Below are 26307 nucleotides of genomic sequence, written 5' to 3' on the forward strand. Positions count from 1 at the left end.
TCAGCTCTATAAATAGATGAGAGATATCTGATGCTGTTTCCGTGTAAGGAGTATTGGCAAAACCACTGTCAAAGTATGAACTGTGATTTCTCAGACATCTGAACCGACCAGTCTCAAAAAAATGAAAACCTCACAGTGGAATTCACTAAGAATGAATTGCACACGCTCACATTGCAGTTTATTTGCATGTTTGTTTTTGGTCTGATTCCCCCCATTCTGTAAGTTGGTTCTGAGCTCTACAGGTGCTGAAGAATGCAGAAATTTCTGATTTCCGTGAGTAGAGGGATGTATCTGGCAGGCAGGTTTGTGAATTAATGATCTATAATGATGCTAATTTATTGAATTTATTGCTGTAGAAAAGAGGTGTGTTTGTGCAGAAATCAAAGACATTTACCTTAAATGGTCAGTTAATTAGTGATAACATGGAACATATAGTCAAGCCCGAATTATTCATACCCCCAGACTTAAAGTTACTTTTATTCAACCAGCATTTTTTTTTTTGACCGGAAATGACACATGCTTCTCCCAAAAGATAATAAGACAATGTACAAGAGGCATCATTGTGGAAAAAAAAAATATTTCTCAGCTTTTATTTACATTTGAACAAAAAGTGGCATGTCCAAAATTATTCATACCCTTTGCAAACTGTCACAGTCTATGGGATATCCAAAGTGCTATACTATTCCAAATAATCCAAGCTGTTCTAAAGCATCCTAATTACCCTGATTTATTGGAAACAGCTGTTTTAATCAACTCAACAGGTGAAAAACAGAAGCTCTCTGCTGTTGGTTTGTGGACAGTCATGACTAAGACAAAGGAGCTCACTGAGGACCTGCGGCTGCGCATTGTGGCTGCTCACAAGTCAGGAAAGGGCTATAAGACCATATCTAAATGTTTTGAAGTTCCATTGGCTACAGTGCAAAGTATTATTAAAAAATTACAAGACGTTCCGCACTGTGAAAAATCTCAGAGGACGTGGTCGGAAGCCAAAAGTGACACCTGTGCTGGCCAGGAGGATAGTGAGGTAAAAAAAGAATCAAAGGATCACCACCAAGGCCATCCTGATGAATCTGGGCTCTGCTGGTGGCAACATCTCAAAGCAGACAGTCCAACAGACACTGCACACCGCTGGGTTCAACAGACGCAGACCAAGGAGGACACCACTTCTCCAGATAAGGTGCACAAAGAAGACTTCTGGTCTTCTGTTTTATGGTCAAATGGAACAAAAATTTAATTGTTTGGCCACAATGATGTAGCCTTCATTTGGTATAAAAAAAAAGAAGCCTTCAAACCTAAGAACACCATTCCCACTGTCAAACATGGTTGTGGGAACCTAATGTTTTGAGGGTGTTTTATTTTAGCCGGTGGACCAGGGAACCTAATCACAGTAAACGGCACCATAAAAAAAGAGTAATATATCAAAATTCTCAACAACAAAATAGGATATATTTTTCTTTCAGAGGAAATCAGACATCCTTATTGAGTTTCATGAAGAGATATACTGGCACCTGCAGCATGTACATTGTACTGCATGTCCTGCAATTGTGCATGTGTGTTGATGGAAGTATGAATTAAAATACATTCAAAGACATCCGAAAGAACTGGTTTGTGACATGAAAACTTTCCATGGGAACTGAAAACAGAGTACTGTTATTGAACTACTTATTTCACAGTTGATTGACATCTATAACAAGACCAATTTTTAATCTTTGTAAACTGTTAATCTGTAACAAGTCAAGGTTCGTTTGAGTATTATTTTTCTCTTTATCATACAAAAGATGAAATGCAAACTATATTAACAGGCTATACAAGCAACTAAAAGCAATACGTTGAATCTAATGATGAGTAGGCTTCTGTAATGAAGAAAGAGCACTTGTGCTCATTAATCTACATGTTAGGTTAAATGCTGTCTGAGGTCTAATGGAGAGTCTCATCAGGGAATCACATCTTAGAACGAATGCCAAATAAAAATAGAACTATTTAACATGGCTATTTAACAAAGCTATACTAAAAGAATGTCCATGGAAACTAGAGAATGACAAGTAAAGACTGAATTTTTGGTTCAGTTGTTAATATTAACAGAAGGATTGTACAGAAGTAAATACTCCACAGTCTGTAAAGATAATAAAGTATAGAGATCTTACCTTTTACACAGAGAATCATTCTGTCCTTGGATTCTGTGATCTGATCCAAAAACAGCATCTGGGTGTTTCCCAGCTTACAGTACAAATTTGGATAGACATGTTTGTTAGACTAAAGCCTTTTATACATTTTATTATTATTATTATTATTTAATAACACACTATATAATTTAATTAAATTTTTTTTTACGTGAGTTAATTATTGACTAATTTACTAATAATTCTCAAGTACATTTTGATGCATTCCTGTGAATCACAGCAGTGCCGATATACAGGTGCTGATCATATAATTAGAATATCTAGAATATTTATTTCACTAATTCCATTCAAGAAGGGAAACTTGTTTAATGTATACATTCATTCCACACAGACTGATATATTTCAAGTGTTTATTTCTTTTAATTTTGATGATTATAACTGACAACTAATGAAAACCCAAAATTCAGCATCTCAGAAAATTAGAATATTACTTAAGACCAACACAAAGAAAGGATTTTTAGATATCTTGGCCAACTGAAAAGTATGAACATGAAAAGTACTCAGTACTTAGTTGGGGCTCCTTTTGCCTGAATTACTGCAGCAATGCGGCGTGGCATGGAGTCGATCAGTCTGTGGCACTGCTCAGGTGTTATGAGAGCCCAGGTTGCTCTGATAGTGGCCTTCAGTTCTTCTGCATTGTTGGGTCTGGTATATCGCATCTTCCTCTTCACAATACCCCATAGATTTTCTATGGGGTTAAGGTCAGGCGAGTTTGCTGGCCAATTAAGAACAGGGATACCATGGTCCTTAAACCAGGTACTGGTAGCTTTGGCACTGTGTGCAGGTGCCAAGTCCTGTTGTAAAATGAAATCTGCATCTCCATAAAGTTGGTCAGCAGCAGGAAGCATGAAGTGCTCTAAAACGTCCTGGTATACAGCTGCGTTGACCTTGGACCTCAGAAAACACAGTGGACCAACACCAGATGACATGGCACCCCAAACCATCACTGACTGTGGAAACCTTACACTGGACCTCAAGCAACGTGGATTATGTGCCTCTCCTCTCTTCCTCCAGAGTCTGGGACAATGATTTCCAAAAGAAATGCAAAATTGACTTCCATAAGAGAACATAACTTTGGACCATTCAGTAGCAGTCCAGTCCTTTTTGACTTTAGCCCAGGCGAGACACTTCTGACGCTGTCTGTTGTTCAAGAGTGGCTTGACAAAAGGAATGCGACAGTTGAAACCCATGTCTTGCATACGTCTGTGCGTAGTGGTTCTTGAAGCACTGACTCCAGCTACAGTCCACTCTTTGTGAATCTCCCCCACATTTTTGAATGGGTTTTGTTTCACAATTCTCTCCAGGGTGCGGTTATCCCTATTGCTTGTAATTAGCTGATTAGAGTGTGGCACCAGGTGTCTTCAAGACTGAACCTTTTCACAATATTCTAATTTTCTGAGATACTGAATTGGGGTTTTCATTAGTTGTCAGTTATAATCATCAAAATTAAAAGGAATAAGAAAAAGAAATATACACTTGAAATATATCAGTCTGTGTGGAATGAATGTATACACTGTAAAAAGTTTGCTGTAAATTTTACAGTAACTTACTGGCAGCTGGATGCCAGTAAGTTACTGTAAAAATGTTTACAGTATTATTACTGTAAGTGCATTTACAGTACTAAAAGGTATTTACTGTAATTTCATTTACAGTATTTTTACTGTAATTTCATTTACAGTGTTTTTACTGTATCTTCAATTACAGTATTTTTACTGTATTTTCAGTTACAGTATCAGTACTATAGAGTTTATTTTCATTTATTTTAAACATTTTTTACCTGTAAAAACAATCCAATTAACCTACAGCACTGTAATTCAAGATTTTTACCACCCCAACCCCATAAAAATCACAATAACTCATAAGCATTAGTTCTGATAATATTCTTTTTAATTGTTGAACATTTTCTTTTTAAAAGTACAGAGACTTTGTATCATGGCAAACATACACATACTGAAAAGCAAAAATAAGTAAGTACACTACCAGTCATAAGTTTTTGAACACTAAGATTTTTTTAAAGAATTCTCTTCTGCTTACCAAGCCTGCATTAATTTGATCCAAATTTAATTTATTCCTTTGATCAAAGCTGAATTTTCAGCATCATTACTCGTCTTCAGTATCACATGATCCTTCAGAAATCATTCTAGTATGCTGATAAACATTTTATTTAATTTTTAGATTTTTCAGGATTCTTTGATGAATAGAAAGATATTATTTAGCAAGGATGATTTAAATTTATCAAAAGTGATAATAAAGACATTCATAATGTTACAAACTATTTCTATTTCAGATAAATGCTGTTTATCTGAACTTTCTATTCATCAAAGAAACCTGAAAAAAATGTACTCCACTGTTTTTAGCATTATAATAATTTCAGCAACATCATAATAATAGTTTTTGAGCAGAAAATCAAATTATTAGAATGATTTCTGAAGGATCATGTGACTGCAGTAATGATGCTAAAAATTAAGCTTTGATCACAGCAATAAATTACATTTTAAAATATATTCAAAAAGAAAACAGTTATTTTAAATAATAAAAATGGTTCAAAAGTGTATTGTTTTTGCTGTACTTTGGATCAAATGAATGCAGGCTTAGTGAGCAGAAGAGACCTTCTTTAAAAACATTTAAAATCTTACTGTTCAAAAGCTTTGTCTGGTAGTGTAAATAAAATAAAATCATACAGTAAAAATGTGTTTGTGTTGTGTTAAATTTTAGTAGTTTTGAGTCAAAGTTGACAAGCTCTCTGATGAGAAACGGTAGAATGGGATTCAGGCTGATGCTTGCTGTTTGCACCCTCTTTCCAGAAGTCCATCTGATCTGTGACTGTCAATGCATTTGCTGCCACAAAGGTTGACTGTCTGAACGAACCTGCAAACACAAGAAAAACAGTGTTTAAAGAATTTGCCTCAACTGTCAAACTTGGTGCTGTATGCATTTTAAAAAAAATTATATACTACATACGAACGCAGTAGTAAGAAAAAAAACTGAAGAAACTTTTTCTTGAAATTTTTTATAAAGAATTTTATGAATGGGTCAGTAAGTCACTGATTCTAGGTGTTTAAAAAAGGTAAATTCATTCAGTAATGAAACACTGCTGTGTGCAGAGATGCACAACATGGCTTTGTTAAGAACCGTTTTTACTAAAAAAAAGCAAAAAGACAATATTTTCTTCTTGATTTAAATCACTTAATATTACATTCTTGTTTATTGAATTTTGTTGCCCTGACACTTAGTAAAGTCTGCCACAGACCATGCTAAATGCTAACCAATCTGTTCATATAAACATTCTAAACAGGTGTGTGTTTCCTAGAAAGTCTGTGCATATAATAGGCCTACTATGATTAAAAATCTATATTTGTTGCTTTACAGTAACAATAATCTAAATTGACAGACAGTAAGATTGCTATTATGAATTTAAAGGTTACAGTAAGTTAAAGATACCTGAAGCAGCTGCATTTTGCTGTTTAAATGCTGGTTTAATAGAAATAATTTTAATGCGCATGCAAACTCAATCTTGATGGTAATAAAAAACATTCCCAGGAAATAAATACCTTACAAATGTGTACTTTAAATACAATATAACCTGCTTAGGATAAAAGCATCTGAAAAATGCATGAATGTAAATGCAATGTAAAACAAAATATGTTTTAGGTTACCTTATTCTGCATGTCTGTAAAATGGACAGCTGGCTGTATGATGATTCTGCATCTGATGGTCAGCATCCAGTTAGTGCTTGGAGAAATCTCCTGTAACAGACAGTGTCACAACACCCTTTTAGTGTTACTATAGTTTATGATCAGAAAAGACAACTACTGTACAGTAATAAAATTTACATTTTTAATAAAATAAACATTTATAATATTTATTAGCAAAACTTGCTATATTAATATATTGCTAGCTCGTTACTCTCTTTAAAAAGTTAACCTGTTCTGCAAGTCAGTGGAGAACAGCAGCCTGTGGCTAATTTGGCTAATTTAGTAACGTTAACATTAACTTAGTTAAATTGATGAAAGGGGAAGCTCACCTGTTGTTTGCACCGCGACGACGGCAATCACCAGAAAAGACTCTAATACACCTCCGATGCAGACGACATGACCACGAGACCACAAACTTGAAAATAAAACACAAAAGATGCAGTTAACCGCGGTGTTCAGTTTTACCTCAGTGGTTCATGTTAGCGCGCTGTTTATGTCACGTCTGTCACTGAAGGGACCGTCTATAAAGTTACATACGACATTCATACACACATTTCTTACTTAAACATCATTTGAAGAGAATTACCTTGCTAGCTATAAAGAGGCAGCGTTTAAAAGATATTATGCTGCTCTGTGACTAACGTTAAGTTTGTCAACTTCGGCTTACTGACATTATTAGCTTACCAGTTCATGTTATCGTCGATACTATGGCAGTCATTCACAGAAGAAGATCCAAAATACACCTCCGCGCTGCGACGTTACAGACGACATCCAGACCAGAAACTTGAAAATAACAAACAAAAGAAGGGCTTGAAAATACAGTTTAAAATCTCCACAGAAACAGTGGTGTTGCTTAACGCACTTTACCTCAGTATTTCACCTCAGTTTGCTGTTAAGCTTGAGTAAGGGCTCGTCAGACGAACTAACTTGCATTAAAGGGCAGCCGAATATACAAACGTGTTTCTCAGTTTAAATAAAGTTTATTTCGACTAATATAGGTCACCTTAATTTACTCACCAGTCCATGTTTTCACCGTTATGGCGGCGCCCCGGCCGTCAGTCAGAAAAAAAAGGCTACCGACATGAAAAACACGATGAATATTGTTAGTTTGCTGTTAACAAGTGAAAACAAATTAAAATTGTTCAGTTTTTCATAAAACAGAAATAATATACTAACCTTTTTGTCGAGTTATTGATGCAACATTTCTCTTTTGTCCTTTTTACCGCCACTTCCTCTCAACAGGAGAAAAAAAAATCTCCCTTGCCATTGGTCAATTTTTCGCGGGCAAGTTCACTACTGTAAACGGATTTACAGTAGTGGAGAATTACAGTAGTGATCATATATTTTCCCATAATCCTTTGCAGTTTACAGTAAAATACTGTATATACATTTTACAGTATCTTACTGTAGATATTACAGTAAATTACTGTTCAAATTACAAAAATCGGTTACAGTGTAGATTATACAAGTTTCACTTCTTGAATGGAATTAGTGAAATAAATAAACATTCTAATTATATGACCAGCACCTGTACAGCCATATATCACATCTACAAGTGTGATATTGTGTTTATACAACAGTTCGACAGCACGGATGTGTAAATACATAAACAAAATAACACCGGAGTGTCTTTAAAAGCCCTCTTTTGTGCCATGGTCCTTCCGACCTAAATTCAAATCTAAAGTTGATAGTTTAACAGCTCAGCCCAAGCCTCCATTACTAATTTGAAAATGTTACTTTAGCAACGAAGGAATGGTGAGTTGCTTCATTGAAAGCTTATGGTATTACTGTATTTAAAGCTCACTGTATTATGTATTATGTACAGTCGGTGGCCGACAGAGGCCAACGCGCTGCAAACAAGAAAACACATGCAAACAGAAAAAACGACAACAAATTAAGAAAACATCTTCATCCGTTTGACAACACAGGCGCTGCAAATCCTCGCAACGCAAACTCAAATACGGAAACGCGCTGCAAATTCTCACAACACAACCAAACTCAGTAACGTGCTGCGAACACAGGAAGGCGCTGCAAACTAACAAACGCGCTGCATATAGATCGGTCCACAACGGAAATGTTTCAGGGGGACCTCAAAAAGTGACGAACTCATCTGGGACCTGATTATTTATATCACTATATTACCTGATTATTTATATCACTATCACCTTTAAATGATACTACTGTATACTATCACTAAAAGGTGATAGTTCACCGATAACACCTCTGCTCTGACCAACAGCCACTGAACAAATAATCAGGTCCCAGATAGGTTCGTCACTTTTTGAGGTCCCCCTGAAACATTTCATTTGTGGACCGATCTATATGCAGCGCGTTTGTTAGTTTGCAGCGCCCTCGTGTGTTTGCAGCGTGTTTCTGAGTTTGGTTGTGTTGTGAGAATTTGCAGCGCGTTTCCGTATTTGTGTTTGCGTTGCGAGGATTTGCAGCGCCTGTGTTGTCAAACGGATGAAGATGTTTTCTTAATTTGTTGTCGTTTTTTCTGTTTGCATGTGTTTTCTTAAGTTTGCAGCGCGTTGGCCTCTGTCGGCCACCGTAATTATGAGAGAAAGATGAACTGGGCGAGTGTGATTACCTGCATCTGATCCAGAATTCATTCTTCAGATTGGTCTCGTACTCAAAATAAACATTAGTTTTCATATATCTGCTGAGGAAAGCGTTATATTTGTCGTAACGTTAATTTCCTTTCATTTGTAAAGGGTGATTTTGCAGCTCAGTGCATTTCGCTGCATCAAGCTATTGTTGAAAGTAAAATTAACTTCTGTTAATTAAAAGTCTCTACTGCTGACTAAGTAATTACTACCTTTTAGTAGTAATTGGTGGGCAATTCAGTCAAAAGTACAAAGACAGCACTCTGATATACAGCATATACTATTTACATAAAGAGGTTTTGCCAAAACTCTGTAATTATTATTTGAAACAAATAATAGTTTAATGAAACCAAAGAATGTCCGTTAGATTTACCCAAAACAAATTATATCTCATGTTTAACCACTATAGAGACATCAGAGTCAGCGGTATACACACATTTTCTTCATAACTGAATATAAGAATTGATAAAGAGTAAATCTTTTCATGTAGACATTTGTGGATATTTTCGCTTACTTTTTCTTTCTTTTTTCTTTCCTAATACTGATGTACAGCCGTGGCCAAAAGTTTTGAGAATTACATAAATATTGGAAATTGGAAAAGTTGCTGCTTAAGTTTTTATAATAGCAATTTGCATATACTCCAGAATGTTATGAAGAGTGATCAGATGAATTGCATAGTCCTTCTTTGCCATGAAAATTAACTTAATCCCGAAAAAAACTTTCCACTGCATTGTTAAGAAGGCTTCAGGGCGTCCAAGAAAGTCCAGCACGCACAGTGAGGCGAAGACTTTTGGAAGATGGCCTGGTGTCAAGAAGGGCAGCAAAGAAGCCACTTCTCTCCAAAAAAAAAACATCAGGGACAGATTGATCTTCTGCAAAAAGTATGGCGAATGGACTGCTGAGGACTGGGGCAAAGTCATATTCTCCGATGAAGCCTCTTTCCGATTGTTTGGGGCATCTGGAAAAAGGCTTGTCCGGAGAAGAAAAGGTGAGTGCTACCATCAGTCCTGTGTCATGCCAACAGTAAAGCATCCTGAGACCATTCATGTGTGGGGTTGTTTCTCATCCAAGGGAGTGGGCTCACTCACAATTTTGCCCAAAAACACAGCCATTAATAAAGAATGGTACCAAAACACCCTCCAACAGCAACTTCTTCCAACAATCCAACAACAGTTTGGTGAAGAACAATGCATTTTCCAGCACGATGGAGCACCGTGCCATATGGCAAAAGTGATAACTAAGTGGCTCGGGGAACAAAACGTTGAAATTTTGGGTCCATGGTCTGGAAACTCCCCAAATCTTAAAACTTGTGGTCAATCCTCAAGAGGCGGGTGGACAAACAAAAACCCACTAATTCTGACAAACTCCAAGAAGTGATTATGAAAGAATGGGTTGCTATCAGTCAGGATTTGGCCAAGAAGTTAATTGAGCGCATGCCCAGTCGAATTGCAGAGGTCCTGAAAAAGAAGGGCCAACACTGCAAATACTGACTCTTTGCATTAATGTCATGTAATTGTCGATAAAAGCCTTTGAAACGTATGAAGTACTTGTAATTATATTTCAGTACATCACAGAAACAACTGAAACAAAGATCTAAAAGCAGTTTAGCAGCAAACTTTGTGAAAACTAATATTTGTGTCATTCTCAAAACTTTTGGCCACGACTGTATTATAAAATGTACAATATTCATTTAATTGTAACTATTTTATCTATAATAGTTACTTTCTACAGTATAAAAGTTAACATTTTTTTTCTATAGAAAGTAAGAATAATGCCATGAACACAAATGTTAACAGTGTGGTGCCAAGAAAACAGAATATCATAAGCAAAGGATCATTTACTCTGCCATTAGCAAAATTAACATTTTCAAATAGACCTGTGCATCTATTGTTTCCAGATGACTTTAAGGTGTGAGCCTTTAGGGCACAATATTTCATAACCAGTTGCCTTACATATGCTGTAAGTAATTTTACAATAATTATAAATTAAACATCTGCACTGTGCTGTAATGACAATGAACTAGATGATTATAGCAAAAGCCTTGGTAATTAATATACAGCACAGTTGCCTTTAACTAAACTTAACATGAAACAACTATCCAAGGTCAAAATCTGAGGTAACACTGAGGACAAACACGTTTTACAGAACCTTAAGATAACATGTTTTAGGTCAATATGAATATGTGAATATATGCACATGTAGTTTATACCAAACTGTAAAAAAAATAATTAAAACAAATAAAGCATAATTATATATTTTGCTGGATTTTTTGTTAACTGGAGAAAAAAATAAAACCAGTTATATGCCAAAACTTAAGTCTTAACTTAACTTATTTATTTATGTATTTCTTGTATTTCTATTTTAATTATTTTATTTGAACTGATGAATTACTTAATAAAAAGTTATTTATTTTTTTGTGAAACATTATGTTGTGCGTGTTTTCTGACTGTATATTGTGAAACAGTCACAGAAGAGTACAGATGCAAAACCTGGGTGGGAAGATGGACAGCTGATCAAAACTTGTTTCAGGGTGGAAACTTGCTATCAAGGCTGCAAAGCCTAAAATGCACATATTCAACAGCACAGCTGCTGGATCTCAGTCTACACACTGTTTAAAATTGGAATTTGTGGCTCTAATTCAAAGGTCTTTAACCGGGGGTCCACAAACTCTAGGGGGTCCACCAATTAACGGTTGATCACAAATAATTTTTTGTTTAATTTTAGTTACATTATAAATATAAGCTCCCTAAAACAAAAGAAAGGGCACTCTTAGTTAATACTGTAATTATATCATTTTATTGGCGAAACAGATTTAGCAAATGCTTCATTGTCTTCTTGAGTTTGAGCTCTGAGAACGTGAAATGTTCCTTTTTACAGCTTGTTTTTGCAGCCGTGAGAAACGTAGGAAATTGTTTGTTAATGTCTTGAACAAAATGATATTCACGTAAGAATCCACCAGCGTTTATCCAAACAGCGACACAATGTTAATAAAAGTTTCATTATGCAGTTTAGACAACTAAATTGATTTTAACTTTTTATAGATTTTTTGAGTGAACTCTTTTTAGTGATTGTAAAGTAAGCAGTCTTTCGCATTTTCAAGTCTATATAGCCATAATCATAGTTTCTCATGCTGCTAGGAGGACCGATGCCCAGTTACACGCTGTAAAGTTTTGGAAGTGATATCTTCATATAAATACGCAACCTGATCTCATGGCAATTCATACTTATTTTATGAGGTGGCTAAATCGTACAAATTCATACAACCTCAATTGAATGCATTTGTACTATTTTTGCCTTATCATATGTATTTTAAAGTTCCACAATTCGTTTTTTTGTGTCCACTTCCTCAAACATTCTAATATTGCATGTAATTTTCTTGCATCAAGAAGCTGCTATGAATCTGCTATTATATATCTGCTATAAATCACTTTTGAATGAGTGCTAGCTGTCCACTTTCAGTTTCACGAAAGTTTAAAGGGAGCACATCTTAAGATAAGAGATTTGTCAGTGAGCTCAGGATCTGTTAAGCAGCAAATCATGTATGGTCTTGTCAGTCATCTCCCACATAGCAAAATTGGTTTGGCCCAGTGATGGGCCACACAATCCACTTTCACTTGGCCCAAATACAGCAGTGAATTACGGTACATGACTGGACCAGGTCTGGATTCCAGACAAGGGCCACACATGGGCCATAACTGGCCCAAGTCTCAGCCAAGTAAATTAACTATAACTGGCCCTGAATTGGGCCAGATCAAAATGTAACATTTGAACCAAAACACAGCCTTAAGTAAACCATATCAACACCAGTGTTTAACCAGAATGCCCAAAACTGAGCCACACCTAAGCCTGATCTACAGGTGAACTAAACCTGGCAGCCAAAATATGGGCCATAAAAAGGCCATGAGAGATCAATATCTCTGCCACCTGTGTAACCATAGCTGGCTCTATTCTGGTCCTATATGCTGGACCAGATGGGTTCCACATGTCAGCCATAACCTCCTAGATAAATAATCACAACAAAGACAGTATTCTTAACAAATGTTTAATCATGTTAACATCAAAGCATTGACACCTGACATTTTAAAGTTGTTCAAACAACTCTGAAATACCACTCCCCTGTCAGTTCTGCAATAAAAATGAAGTAAGTAGAAGTTCTGTGCCATGTTTTAGTTCATGAAGTTTTATTTTAAATGTAACACTTGATCATCCATGTTTCTGATCATGAAGTTTCATGCTTTGTCTAAAGCTTGACTGTCCATGTTTCTGATTAGGAACAAAATTTACTTGACATACACTTGAACATCCATGTTTCTACTCATCGAGTTTCACTTCACATAACACTTGAGCGTCCAGGTTTATGGTCAGGAAGTAGCACTCTTCAAATGACTCTGAAACATTCATGATTCTGTTAATGAACAAGTTGCACTCTGAACAGAGCCTTGGAACATCCATTCCTAAAGTCTGTTAACTAGTCGTACTCTCCTCACACACTCTATTCTTCATCCTCTTTTTTCGGCCACCATCTCTGTCTGGGGCGAGATATAGTCATCTTTTAATGATGGCATGAATTAATTTTTCTTTGGCCTCAGATGTCAGACAGTTGCACCTCACAGCCGCTGAAAAACACAAGCACACATGGTGTATAATTAGCTTTTGCATCAGGTAACAGGTAACATGGCTATTGGATAAAATACAATATTACCACAAAAACTGAACCAATGACCGTTAGACAAACATTCTGTATTGTCTTTTACCATCTACCCATCTTCCAGTTTTAATTATCGTTTCTTACTTCCCCCAGCCCTTCATTGTTTAGATTGTCTGAAATAGCCCAAATTCTGACTGTCTACTATGGGTAAAAGATAATTTTACACATCTCAGGAACACACTACCACTTAGCTTAAAATGACTGTGTGAAATATGTATAGATTAATTCTACTTGGGATTTTGTTTATTTTTACTTCTTTTAAATTCAGTGTATGTTTTTGTTATGCAACCTTGAGCTTGTGTTGAGGTACTATATACATAAAACGTTCTCTCTCTCCTTCATTTTCTAAATCTCTTATAGAGTGCATTCATGCTTTAAGCATTTAAATAAAGAGAGATATAAAAAATTGTGATGACAATCTCCACAACAAAAAACATTTTTGAAAACTGGACAAAAAGACAAAAGGTACAAGACTGTGTACTTAAAGGCTTTAGAAATAACTGCAGTCCCATGAAGCACTATATAATCAAATTAAAAACAGCAGTGATAGTGTAGTTTTTCCACAAAGAATTGTGGAAAAAAATTGGAATATACATAAAAGTGGAAAAGACGCAACACTTATTTGTACATTACTTGTCACATCCTGATGTCACATGTCTTTACAGAATTTTTATGTGTGTGTGTGTGTGTGTGTGTGTGTGTGTGTGTGTACACCTGGTATTCATCACGTTGTGGGGACCAAATGTCCCCACAAGGATAGGAATACCAGTAGATTTTGACCTTGTGGGGACATTTCTCAGGTCCCCATGAGGAAACAGGCTTATAAATCATGCACAATGAGTTTTTTTGATGAAGTAAAAGTGTGCACAATCTCCTGTGAGGGCTAGGTTTAGGTGTAGGGTAGGTGTAGGGCAATAGAAAGTACGGTTTGTACAGTATAAAAACCATTACGCCTATGGAATGTCCCCATAAAACAAGTAAACCAGTGTGTGTGTGTGTGTGTGTGTGTGTGTGTGTGTGTGTGTGTGTGTGTGTGTGTGAGAGCATGCACAGATTGCAAAGATCACTGGCAATGTGAATTAATCAAAATCAGATGATCCTGAGGCTAATCCCATGACACACTATCAGTGCATTCTGAAAAGGGCTAGACAATATACTCACAACTTTGGTAACTGGATGTTTGCTGGATGTCCCAGGTGTAGTGTGGCTCATGGAGCCTTGAAGGTTCAGAGTGCCCTGGATATCCCTACGTTTGTGGGGTGGTCTTCTGACCTCGACGTTGGCATGCCTGAAAAGGGCCTCAGTGCTTGATTTACAGCTCTCAGAGAGAACATGATGCCAGGCATACCTCCTGCAACATACAAAATATCTTAGTCCTTTAACAGCTGTAATAAAATGCACTGTAATTAAAAAAAGCTGACACTTCTTACTTGTTTTTTGACTTTGTTCCTTAAATGCCTTCCATCTCATCATTAGGGATGTCAGGAGCACTGTGGAAGAGCTTAGGGTCTAATTTGGCTTTCCAGGGTCTAATTTGTTGTGCTGTCTAGGAATATTTGGAGCATCAGGTATGGAATACATTCTGCTTAAAAGTACAAAATTTCTTGGTCATTTATCTGCTGTGATAAAATACATTATTATTTTAAAAAGCAGAAGCTTCTTACCCTTCTCTTAAATTTTGGTTAATGTAGGCGTTCTTCGGTCTCATTATTATCATCATCATCATCATCATCATCATCATCATCATCATCTTCTCCGGGGAAAAGAATGTTCTCAGATCTAACACATTTACCAATTCCAAGATATACTTTTATTTGTAAATGGGGTGCGAAACATTAATATAAACAAACAATCTAACCAAACCCCTACTTTCTTTTTCTTTGAAATTGGTGAGTTCCTTCCATCGGTCTGATCAATGTCTGTGTGATCAACAGCTAGAGGTAGTTTACGTCTCGTCTAGCTTTCTTGTAGTCATCTGGAAAAGTAGCATAACAAAAAGAAGAAATTTAAAAAGTAAAACAGTGATTTTAAATATTACTATTAATTCTGGCCCTATGGGGCTATGAAGCAGACAAAATATCTATAACTATTCTTTTTAGAACATTTCATATATGCTGGATAAAATGTTAGTCATGTTGTAATTTAAAATGTGCACATTATTGATTATGTTTAAACATACAACAAATCAAATTACTTTTTGTTTGCATATTTTAAACATAAAACTTGAAATGATTTGGGTGTCATTCCAGGCACTTTTGAACATCAATAACAACTGGTTATTGTAATCATTTTGGTCACTATAAAGGTGATACCAATTTTTGCACAACAATTAATCTCTTGTAACATTTGGAGTGTATTGACAATGATTATTGATGCCCATTTATAAATAGTTTAGTTTAATTTAAATAAATTACATTCAAGGTGAAGTAGAATAAAGAAACATGTATACCCCTTTCCAAGCATTTACTCAATTTCAACATGACATACACCACTAATGAAATTCCAAAACATTGGTACAACAAAAATGCATAATTTTATCTGTAATTTAATATATAACGTTACATTGGCTCCAACAACAAATACCATTACAATTAATTATAACCCTAATCATCTGTCAAAGACGATTAAATTTAAGTGACATAAGAAAAATACTGACTTTTTCAGGAGTAAAGTTAGTGACATAGTTTATTGTATTTACAACACGTAGATTAAAACTGCGTTCACGTGCTGCTAAAACAAGGGCACTCGCGTGTACCGTCAATTAATTAATAAATCCGAAGCAAAATGTAAGAAGAATATAGTAAACTTGCAACGATACATATGCGTATGTTCGCACTTACCGCTTTGGTTTCAGAAGTCTGTGCAAGACTGCAGCGTCCGCCTGCTTTTTTGAAAAGACATATGGTTCCGGGAGTATTTGTATTCACTTTTCCTTATTGAAGATTTGTTAATTAAAGCGTTATAAGTCATAAATCATAACAACCAGCTACAACGTGAATCACAACATTTAAAACATTCGATCTGAAATAAAATAAAAATAAAAATTGTCAAAAAGACAAAAATACGAGACTGTGTGTTACAGCCAAGTGGGTAAATAAAACTACAATCCCATTAAGCACTGCAAATGACAATTAACGCCTTTTGAAAAAAAAAATTGCTCTGATGGGCTCTGATAGGCTAATTTCGCATTTCCGGGATTTTTGAAATCCTGAATGGTGCGCGCTGGGTAAAAGTTTTTCCAGTAAACAAACAAACGTAAAAACAATACATTTAATTTTAAATGTATAAAAACCATAAAGCCATTAGTATTGTTGCTGTTGCACATTTCATAGTTACTTTGACTGTGATTAAATAATGTTGTGTGGTGTTGAAAATAAATAGTTTCATAATTTCATTTTAATCCACCAGGGTTAGCTATAATTTTGAATGCAGGATTTAATCACATTATAGAAATGTTAATAAATTATGAAAAGTAAAGTCTACTGGTGTACATTCATGGCATAAAAAAAAACTTATGAACTGAAATCAAACAATTACAGTTGATTTTCATAATTTAAATAATTAAATCTTCATTGTTGCCTGGATTAACTTCAAGGCATTAGACCCAGAATGCAAACATGAAGATGGAAACTTCTTTGTGTATTAAAACATTGGGATTTTATATAAAAAATATTTGAAATGTGGGTGAAATATGGCCAATCTTATGTGGGCCACATATCTATATTTGACATCTGGGCCAAATACTACATTTGACATCTGGCCCAGGTCTTGTGTGCCGCCTTAAAACCGGTACCATCTCTGCCAAACTCGGGCCATGTTTGGCCCACATGCTGTATGCCAGTGCCGGATAAATGCCAGCTGTGCCAGATGCATGCCAAATCTGGGCCAAAATTGTTTGCTGACTGGGTTACTTTTTGAGCCGTGATCAGTCAAAGCTGACTTCTGCAGCTTGTTTTTTCCCCATGGAATTAAGCTGCTTTTAAACTGTTGCCATGGGTTGATTTTCCCCCAGGTGGTTAAAGATATGAAATACTGCATAAATTACATTTGACTGAATTGCTTTTTATTGCAAGATTTTGAATTCTGTATTTGTATTGATGCCCTCTACTCTAAAGCTGCAGTTGAACTCTTTCACAGAGAGATTCTGGAAAATACACATATAAAGAAATTTACACTGGCAGTGATTTTCCAGAGTCTGTGCTTGCACTCAGACACATCTTGTAAAGATCCCATGAATACACGTGACATTAAGATGTGACATGTAATGTGGCACCTATCGTTCCACAAATATATACTTTATTTAGATTTTAAGAGGGCCCCACAGAAAATTCAGTGCACAGGGCCCAGAATTCCTAGTGATGCAACTGTAGCCCATGACACACCCATTGGTCCAGCCTATTGTTCACAGGGCTCGTTCCGGGACTGGTTCTGGCAATGTTACTAGGTTCCTATCCTGGGACCGTTCCCAGAATCAATTCTGGGTTGTGTTTGCATTTACACAGAAGGCACTCTGTCCATTTTCATTAACGCACTGTGTGAAAGGGTCTATAGTGATACTACCAAGGGACAAAAATATGGCATGTGAAAATATATCAACACAATGTAAATGCAGTCTAATATACTGCAAAAAAGTTTTTTTTTTTTTTACCAGATTCAACTTAAAAACCTAAGTTCAGTAGCAGCCTTAAGTTTTTAAGTTAAATCAGCTTAAAACTGCAAGTCATTTTAACTTATTACAATCAAAATAAGTTGATTTAACTTGTGAGTTTAAATGACTTAAGTTGATTTCACTTAACATTTTAAGGCAGCTGCTAAACATAAGTTTTAAGTTGAAACTAGTAAAAACTTTTTACAGTGTAGATGACTAGAAAAATATTTACATAAATATAATATTTTTACATTTCCTTCCAATTATATGCTAAATTAATGGCTTGTAAATAATTTTAAATGTCTCACTGTTCATTGCTCTTCTTGTTATGTTGGAGCTGTTGTTTTCACATTACATCTGTACTCTATTAGAAAACCCTCACTAATTTCAGATACACCAGATGGTCCATCTCACAGTAAAATTAAAATGTTAAAGTTTAGTAAACTTAAAGCTAAAGTTCAAGTAAATGTTTATTTGTCCATCTGAAAGTAAAGTTCAGGTAAATGCAAATGTATGACTCTGCAAATCAACTGCAAACTAATGAATCATGATTTTTATCTCGGCATGTTTGTTTGTTATGATGCACAAATATCATATATTTACAATATAAAGTAATATACAGTCAGTGATTCATGTGCAATATCAATAATGTGCATAGTTCTCATCTACTTCTCTTAATATACGTATATTTTATTTTTAATCATAATATGGTTAGTTTCTATTAATATTATAGCATTGATTAACACATTTTGATTCAGGAAGTCCCTGCTCTATGTCTATATTGCCAAAGGGGTCCTTGCCCTGTAAAACTTTGAAGACCCCTGCTCTAATTTGTTTCCTATAATATATATATACTATTGTATTGCAGGTGACTTTTACTATTAAGAAGGTTTAGGCTTTATGGCTTTTACACTAAGTAAGCATAAAAAAATACATCTTTTTACTATATATTTATACACTGGGTGCCAATGCAACCCTAACATTCTAACATTAAAATAATCAAGTTATAACACTGTATCTCTTTATGTAGACACAATGATAGTGTATTACTTCAGATAAGTCTTTTGTAGCTGATTTGTCAATGGCAGACCGCTTGGGCGTGGATTAATAGGCTAACAGTCCTATAAATACTCGGAGGGTAGATCGAGACCTTCATCGAAAAGGTTCAATCAGCAGTCATGAGGTCTTTGGTGTTCCTGGTGCTCCTTGGAGCCGCCTGTGAGTAGAGACTCATCTCTACTCTTGCCATTCACTGATGGCAATTACTTTACAGGTAATAATAGAAACAGCAAATCAATATACTAATGATACTCTCTTATTTGTGTAGTTGCTCTGGATGATGACAAGATTGTTGGTGGCTATGAGTGCACACCCCATTCCCAGCCCTGGCAGGTGTCTCTGAACATTGGCTACCACTTCTGCGGTGGCTCTCTGGTCAACGAGAACTGGGTTGTGTCTGCTGCTCACTGCTACCAGTCGTAAGTGATGCCTTCACAGTGTAGTTCATGTATCGACCCATTGGTTTCTTCAATTCTAAACAGCATTGGACTTTGTCTTTCAGGCGTATTGAGGTCCGTTTGGGTGAGCACAACATTGTGGTCAATGAGGGATCTGAACAGTACATAGATTCCGCAAAGGTCATCCGCCACCCCAACTATGACTCCTGGACCATTGACAGTGACATCATGCTGATCAAGCTTAGCGCTCCCGCTTCCCTCAACGGGTATGTGCAGCCTGTGTCTCTGCCCAGTGGCTGTGCCTCCGCTGGCACCATGTGCAGTGTTACTGGCTGGGGAGACACCATGAGCTCTAGTAAGTGTTAGGATTTATGATGTCATTATGCTCACACTTCATGTTCATAGCACTTTGGTTGACTCCTAAATTGTTGCTGTTGTATTTAAATCTTTGTAGCTGACTCCAACAAGCTCCAGTGTCTGGAGATCCCCATCCTCTCCGACAGCGACTGCAACAACTCCTACCCTGGTATGATCACCAGTACCATGTTCTGCGCTGGATACCTGGAGGGAGGAAAGGACTCTTGTCAGGTAGAGGATAACAAGAAAAAAATTTGTTGCATGACTATTAATTGAGACTCTCTTAATAATAACCAGTTGTTATGTTTCTCTTCTTCAGGGTGACTCTGGTGGCCCTGTGGTCTGCAATGGTCAGCTGCACGGTATTGTGTCCTGGGGTTATGGCTGTGCTGAGAAGAATCATCCTGGTGTCTATTCCAAGGTAATATAGCTGTTGTTGTTTAATAATTGGTACAAAACAATATGTTTAGTTAATATGAAGCACTTATATGATTTTTTGAATTCTCTTTTCTTCAAGGTGTGCATGTTCAGCCAATGGATCGCCGACACCATGAGCAGCAACTAAAGCTGACATGAAATCACATACAGCCTCCAAATCTACAATCTATCAGTTTTCTTTGTTTTGGAGATTAAAACCTGTAAAAATAAAAGCATTTTAAAATATTCTGCTTCCTCCAAGTGCTTCATTTTGTATTTGCCAATAAATACAAATATATTGTTTTAAGTACTTAAACAGGCCTGCATTTAAATTTATGCTGCTCTTAGCAAACTCTTACTCACCAAACACACAACACAAGTGTCTGTATCATGTTAATAATTTAGCAGAAGGCTAAAAATAGGCCTTTAAATAGAGTCTTTAATATTTTTAAAAAATAATAATTATTAATTAATTAATTTAAAAAATACAGATAACCAGTTGTTAGAAAAGACAGTTGTTGTTTTTTTTTCAGAAAGACATTGGGTAACAAAGGAAATGTAAAAGACAAGCAAATATGGTTACCAGTGCCGGCCTGTAGTTTTGCAAATGAGCCCCACTAGTCTAAAAAACTGTCCTAGAAATTTGACGAGTGAAGAGAAAGCACATAAAATGACGGTAACGCTTTAGATTACAGCCCGCAAAGAACTACGTAAGTAAACTGAAGTTACGGTGTATGTTTCTGTAATTATAGTGTACCCATATAGAACGAACATGTAGGTATAAGGGGACAATATGTTAAATTTGGGTAATAAGGAGGTAACAACCCAGATATGCAACCTGCAAAGAACTGGGAAAATATACTCTTGTTCCATGTAGATAAGTGCGACATCTGCGGGCTGTAAATTAAAGTGGGAATTGTTACCCTCTTGTTCAACGAAGTTACAGGGTAGGTACAGTACATATACACACAATCTGATATCCTTGACTCTGAAACCTTTATTTAAAAAACAACCTATTTCAAAATACATTTGCAATATATAAAAATATTTTTATAGTTGCTAATCCCACTCCTACCTCTAAACCTAACGTTAACTATCTCTGTACAGCAATAAAAATATGAAAGACAGCAAAGTGCAATCATAATCATTTATTTATTGCAAAAATGTCAACAGCTGTACAAAAAAGTAATCCAAATAACGATGCGTTTGCAGCCGCAGTCCTCTTTGGCGGAATACAGTAGGTTTGAGGTGCAGTAGGATTAGAGCAGAATTTAAATTGTTAATCGCTGAAAATATTCAGATTATTGTCTTGATCCACTCCTAGAAGGCGCCCGCGCATCACTTCAACACATCTCACCAGAAACACGGCATTTCGTAATCTGTGACGAATGCAGGCGAGAGCCAATGAAGGTCCGATTTTCCTGTCGCAAAATGCACTTAAGCACAGGTTTATGGTAGGGGTGGGCGATACTGCAAATTTTGGTATCGATCCAATACCAAGTAAATACAGGGCCAATATCGCCGATACTGATACCAATATCGATACTTTTTCCTTTCAAAAACATAAATTTAAATGACCAATTACACTTTGTGTATTAATAATAACTATGTTGATATGACTAAAATATTATATTATCTATCTATCTATATAATTTAAAAAACCCTTGCTATGTGTACTGCGTTAGGCTAAATGAGACTTGTCATAGCACTTGCATGTTATTGCTCTTTTGTTGATTCTGATTGCTTCCAGGTCCTCTTTTGTGAGTTGCTTTGGATAAATGTATCTGCTAAATGTCTAAATGTAATATACATTCACCTTAAAACTATGTGGATATTATTTGCCTTTCTAAAAGGAGTTTGCAAGCAGAGGACACCAGAATATGAAAGCAATGCATATAGTTTTATGTTAAGCATTTACCTCCCATAGGCCCGGTTTCACAGACAGGGCTTAGACTAAGCCAGGATTAGGGCACAGTTCAATTAGGACATTTAAGTCATTTTTATAAACGTGCTTAGAAAAAAAACATTTAGTCTAGGACTAGGCTTAAGCCTTATCTGTGAAACTGGGGGATAGAGTTATAAACAAAAACTTAACTTAAAATATTCACTAAAAAACACCCAGTAAAAACAGTGATGATGCAGGACCGTGGCGCCGACTTGCTTTAAAATATATTTGATGATTGTGCCTGTGCCGCTCCGTCTCCCGCACCCCAGTAATTTGAATCAGTGCATAATAACAAAAATACTACCGTACAAATAAAAAGAAGCAGGTTTTTGCAATCAGAAATTTCTTAAACCAGTAAACCCATGTTAACTTTTCAGTATAAGGATTCAGTAAACGAATGCGTTCAAATAGTAAGTTCAAAACGTGTCTAATAAATTTGTACTGTTCCATATCTCGCTTTAGCCAAAATATGCCCTTACGCTTGGAGTCACATGATGGCATAACAACAAAACAGCAGGGGAGCAGCAACAATGTTTGCATACGATATGTGAAAAGAGCGGTATATACACGCGTCTATTCTTTGTTAAATTAAACGATTGCAGAAATGTTATTTATTTTAAGGGTTTAAAGTGTAGTCTTGGCAACAGAAATCACACAGAGAATTAAATGCTATAATTTCATACTGTAAATATGCCAGTATTGTACGTTTAGCGTCTGTAAAACCGTAAATAAATGTACGTTTTGTAGAACCACATTTTACGTAAAATACATACGAATTATTATAAGGTCACGTTGCTATACCCTGTAACTTCGTTGAATAAGAGGGTAACAATCACCACTTTAATTTACAACCCGCAGATGGCACACTTACCCTGTAATTACATGGAACAAGAGTATACTTTCCCAGTAATTTAAAAAAGCTTGCGTATAGATACACCAAACTTACGATTTATGCCTGGCACAGTAATAGAATAGATACACCGTACAACAGTTTGCTTACGTCCATTGCAGGTCACATATCTGGTTGTAATGCCCAATTGTCAAACCGTAACATGTTCTCTTATACCTAAAGTAAGTTCTTTAATAGGTACACTATAATTACAGAAACATACACCTTAACTTAAGTTTACTCACGCAGTTCTTTGCAGGTTGCATATCTGGGTTGTTACCCCCTTATTACCCAACATATTGTTAACATATTGTCCCCGTACACCTTTACATGAACATTCTTTATGTACACTATAATTACAGAAACGTGCATGTAAATTCAGTATGGTTATGTAGTTCTTTGCAGTTTGCATATCTGGTTTGTTACCCCCTTATTACCCAAATTTAACATATTGTTCCCTTATACTTACATGTTCATTCTATATAGGTACACTATAATTACAGAAACATACACCGTAAATTCTGTTTACTAGTTCTTTGCGGGCTGTAATCTAAAGCGCTACCAAAATGACTATTTCAATATTTAACACATATTTAACACATTCAACAAACAAATGTAAAAACTAATTTTAAAAATTGGAGCGCAAGTGAGCTTGAATAAACAGATACACATGAAACTCAAATAAATAAAATATAAATGAAGTATACACAAAAACTAAATAAATAAACAGAGCATAAACATATGGTATACATATATTCATAAATGATATTAAATGAAGGCTATTGTGCTTATTTTTAAGGACTGATTGATGATCACAAGAAAAAAACGAAAAAAAAAAAAAAAACGTTATTGCCTTAGACATTTGTCACAGCTGTAGCAGGATGATGAGTGGAGGATGGACAGGCAGGAACCGGAGTTGAAATAACACTGATATTTATTGAAAAGTAAACCAAAAAAAACAAAGAACATGGAGCAAACTGACTCCCCCTCTCCCCGAAGGCGCGTCTCTCGCCTAATAACATCCATAGGGGAGGGAGGGTGGGCGCCCTGGAGACCGCTAGGCAGGGATACAGGGGACACAGGATACAGGGGCGGTCTCCAGGGCGGATCAGGGAGCTCAGGTGGCCATGGCGGGTCAGGGAGTCCAGGAGGCCATGGTGGATCTGGGGGCTCAGGAAGCCATGGCCAGGTAAACAGTCCATGGGGCCATGGCGGATCTGGGAGCTCGGGAAGCCATGGCCGGGTAAACAGTCCAGGTGGCCATGGCGGATCTGGGGGCTCAGGAGGCCATGGCCGAGTAAACAGTCCAGGTGGCCATGGCGGATCTGGGGGCTCACGAGGCCATGGCCGGGTAAACAGTCCAGGTGGCCATGGCGGATCTGGGGGCTCAGGAGGCCATGGCCGAGTAAACAGTCCAGGTGGCCATGGCGGATCTGGGGGCTCACGAGGCCATGGCCGGGTAAACAGTCCAGGAGGCCATGGCTGATCAGGGGAGTAGCCCCCCCAAAAAAATTTTCTTGGGGGAACCTAGGGCATAGTCCACCCAGGAGAGCACGGAAGGGCGCGCAGGAGAGAGCTCCGGGTCTGGCGGCGCGGTCACTGGAGGGCTGGGCGGAACCAGCAGAGACTCAGGGAGGCTGGGCAGAACCAGCGGAGACTCAGGCCTTGGGGGTGCAGTCTCTATACTTTGGCTCTGTCTTTCTGCCCTGTCTTGAAAGTAGGCACTATGCTCCCCTGTCCACACCTCAAGGTAGGGCTTGGTAAAGGAGTGGAAGCTTCATCCAATAACGTAGAGCTTGACAGCTTCTGTGTGTGATCATAACTCTGCAGAGAGGGTGAAATTCTTTGGCTCTTGATCCACCACTCAAATGGCATAATGTGGAGCAGGCCCAACTAAACCACATGGGACGCTGCTGCCATAAGACCCATCAGTCTGTAACATAAGCTTAAGCGGACTAAACAGCCTGTTCTGAACCCGGGCAGCACTGACTGGGCAGCAGTACACTCTTCTAAAGGTTTACATGAAGTTCCAGACTTCTTGAAAACCAGGTCTCGATGTGCCACCACTAAACCCTGTGATTGGGCCAATATGAGCCAATCAACCATCTGGATGGTCTGGAGTCACAAAGGGGCCAGAGTGGTGTCCATACATTTTGTAAACATCAGAGGAGCTTGGGCCAGCCCAAATGGAATGTGGTATTGGTAAACTTTGGTCAAAAGCAAATCAAAGGAACTTCCTGTGTCTCCTAATGATTTGGACAAGGAAGCACACATCCTTCAGATCTGTGGTTACAAACCAATCTCTGGTTTGGATATGAGACAAAATGGCTTTTAATGTCAGCATCCTGAATTTGCTTACCCTAACGGCAAGATTTAAGTGACACAAAATCATCAAAATTGGGTGCACCATCGTTTTTGGGCATAACTAAAGAACGGCTGTAGAAGCCTGACTGAGAGGGGAGTATAGCCCTTTTATCCAGGAGTGACAAAACCTCCAGACTCAGAGCCAAGACTTGCCAAGAATGAACCGTCATGGGTAGAATCCTGTTGAAAGGTACAAAACATTTGTAAACATTTATGAAATAAACACCTGATATTTGCCACAGAGAATCTATGCCTAGTAGGGATGTGCTCTCCATAACAGAGGCTGTTGCAGAACACATATTAATGCATAGTCAACAAAATGATACATTTAATATACTTATAAAGATATTCATATAAAACACTGGTCACAAATTATTGGTCACTAGGCAAGGCAAGGCAAGGCAAGTTTATTTATATAGCACATTTCATACATAATGGTAATTCAAAGTGCTGTACATAAAAAGGAATTAAAATCACAACAGCAAACAAATCATAAAAATTTAAAATAATAATCACACTAACAACAATAAAAACAGAATTTAAGAACATTTAAGATGATTTAAAAAATTCTGCTACTTGGCGTTTACATTTTATAGCATCCCTGAACGTTCCAGTGATGAAAAGATTGGAAAGCAACATGCACACTCAGTTAAAAACTGGAAATAAGACAGGGAGCAACAAAGAAAAAAACCCATTTTACAAATAAAACCTAAACATTTTACCTGTACATCTGTTTCTTACTGTATTTCTGTCACGATTCACCTGACACTTCATGTCTTCTGCATTTGTTTAGCACTGTTTGTCATTTGGTTTCTCCCTCTGTTTTCCCCCGTCTGTTTGTGATCATTTGGTTTAGTCCTTAGTCTATCATTATCTGTATCACCTGTGTTTGATTATTAGTCATCTGTGTCACCTGTGTTTGTAATCAGTCTCACCCTTTATAAGTCGTTTCTTTTTCCATTTGCTTTGTGTCGTCTTAACGTTATGTTGACTGGAATTCATCGTCTACAAGTTTTTGTCAAATAAACACGTTCTTTGGAT

At 36.8% G+C, this 26307-nt stretch overlaps 1 protein-coding gene and 1 long non-coding RNA gene across 2 annotated transcripts; one reads left to right on the forward strand and one right to left on the reverse strand.

Moving 5' to 3' along the window:
- Positions 1–12485: 12485 nt before the first annotated feature.
- LOC141343351 (uncharacterized) lies at positions 12486–14912 on the reverse strand. Its single transcript, XR_012356730.1, has 3 exons — positions 14620–14912; positions 14351–14540; positions 12486–13097 (listed from the first exon to the last, which is right to left on the reverse strand). It is a non-coding gene; the product is annotated as an uncharacterized lncRNA (long non-coding RNA).
- A 4073-nt stretch (positions 14913–18985) lies between these two features.
- On the forward strand, positions 18986–20314 carry LOC141343323 (trypsin-2-like). Its single transcript, XM_073847915.1, has 6 exons — positions 18986–19055; positions 19165–19315; positions 19399–19649; positions 19749–19882; positions 19971–20072; positions 20169–20314. The coding sequence occupies exons 1-6, from the start codon at positions 19016–19018 to the stop codon at positions 20214–20216; spliced, it is 726 nt and encodes a 241-aa protein (XP_073704016.1). The 5' UTR covers positions 18986–19015; the 3' UTR covers positions 20217–20314.
- Positions 20315–26307: the final 5993 nt, after the last annotated feature.

Source organism: Garra rufa, chromosome 9 (assembly GCF_049309525.1).
Source record: "Garra rufa chromosome 9, GarRuf1.0, whole genome shotgun sequence".
In the NCBI taxonomy this organism is placed as follows: domain Eukaryota; kingdom Metazoa; phylum Chordata; class Actinopteri; order Cypriniformes; family Cyprinidae; genus Garra; species Garra rufa.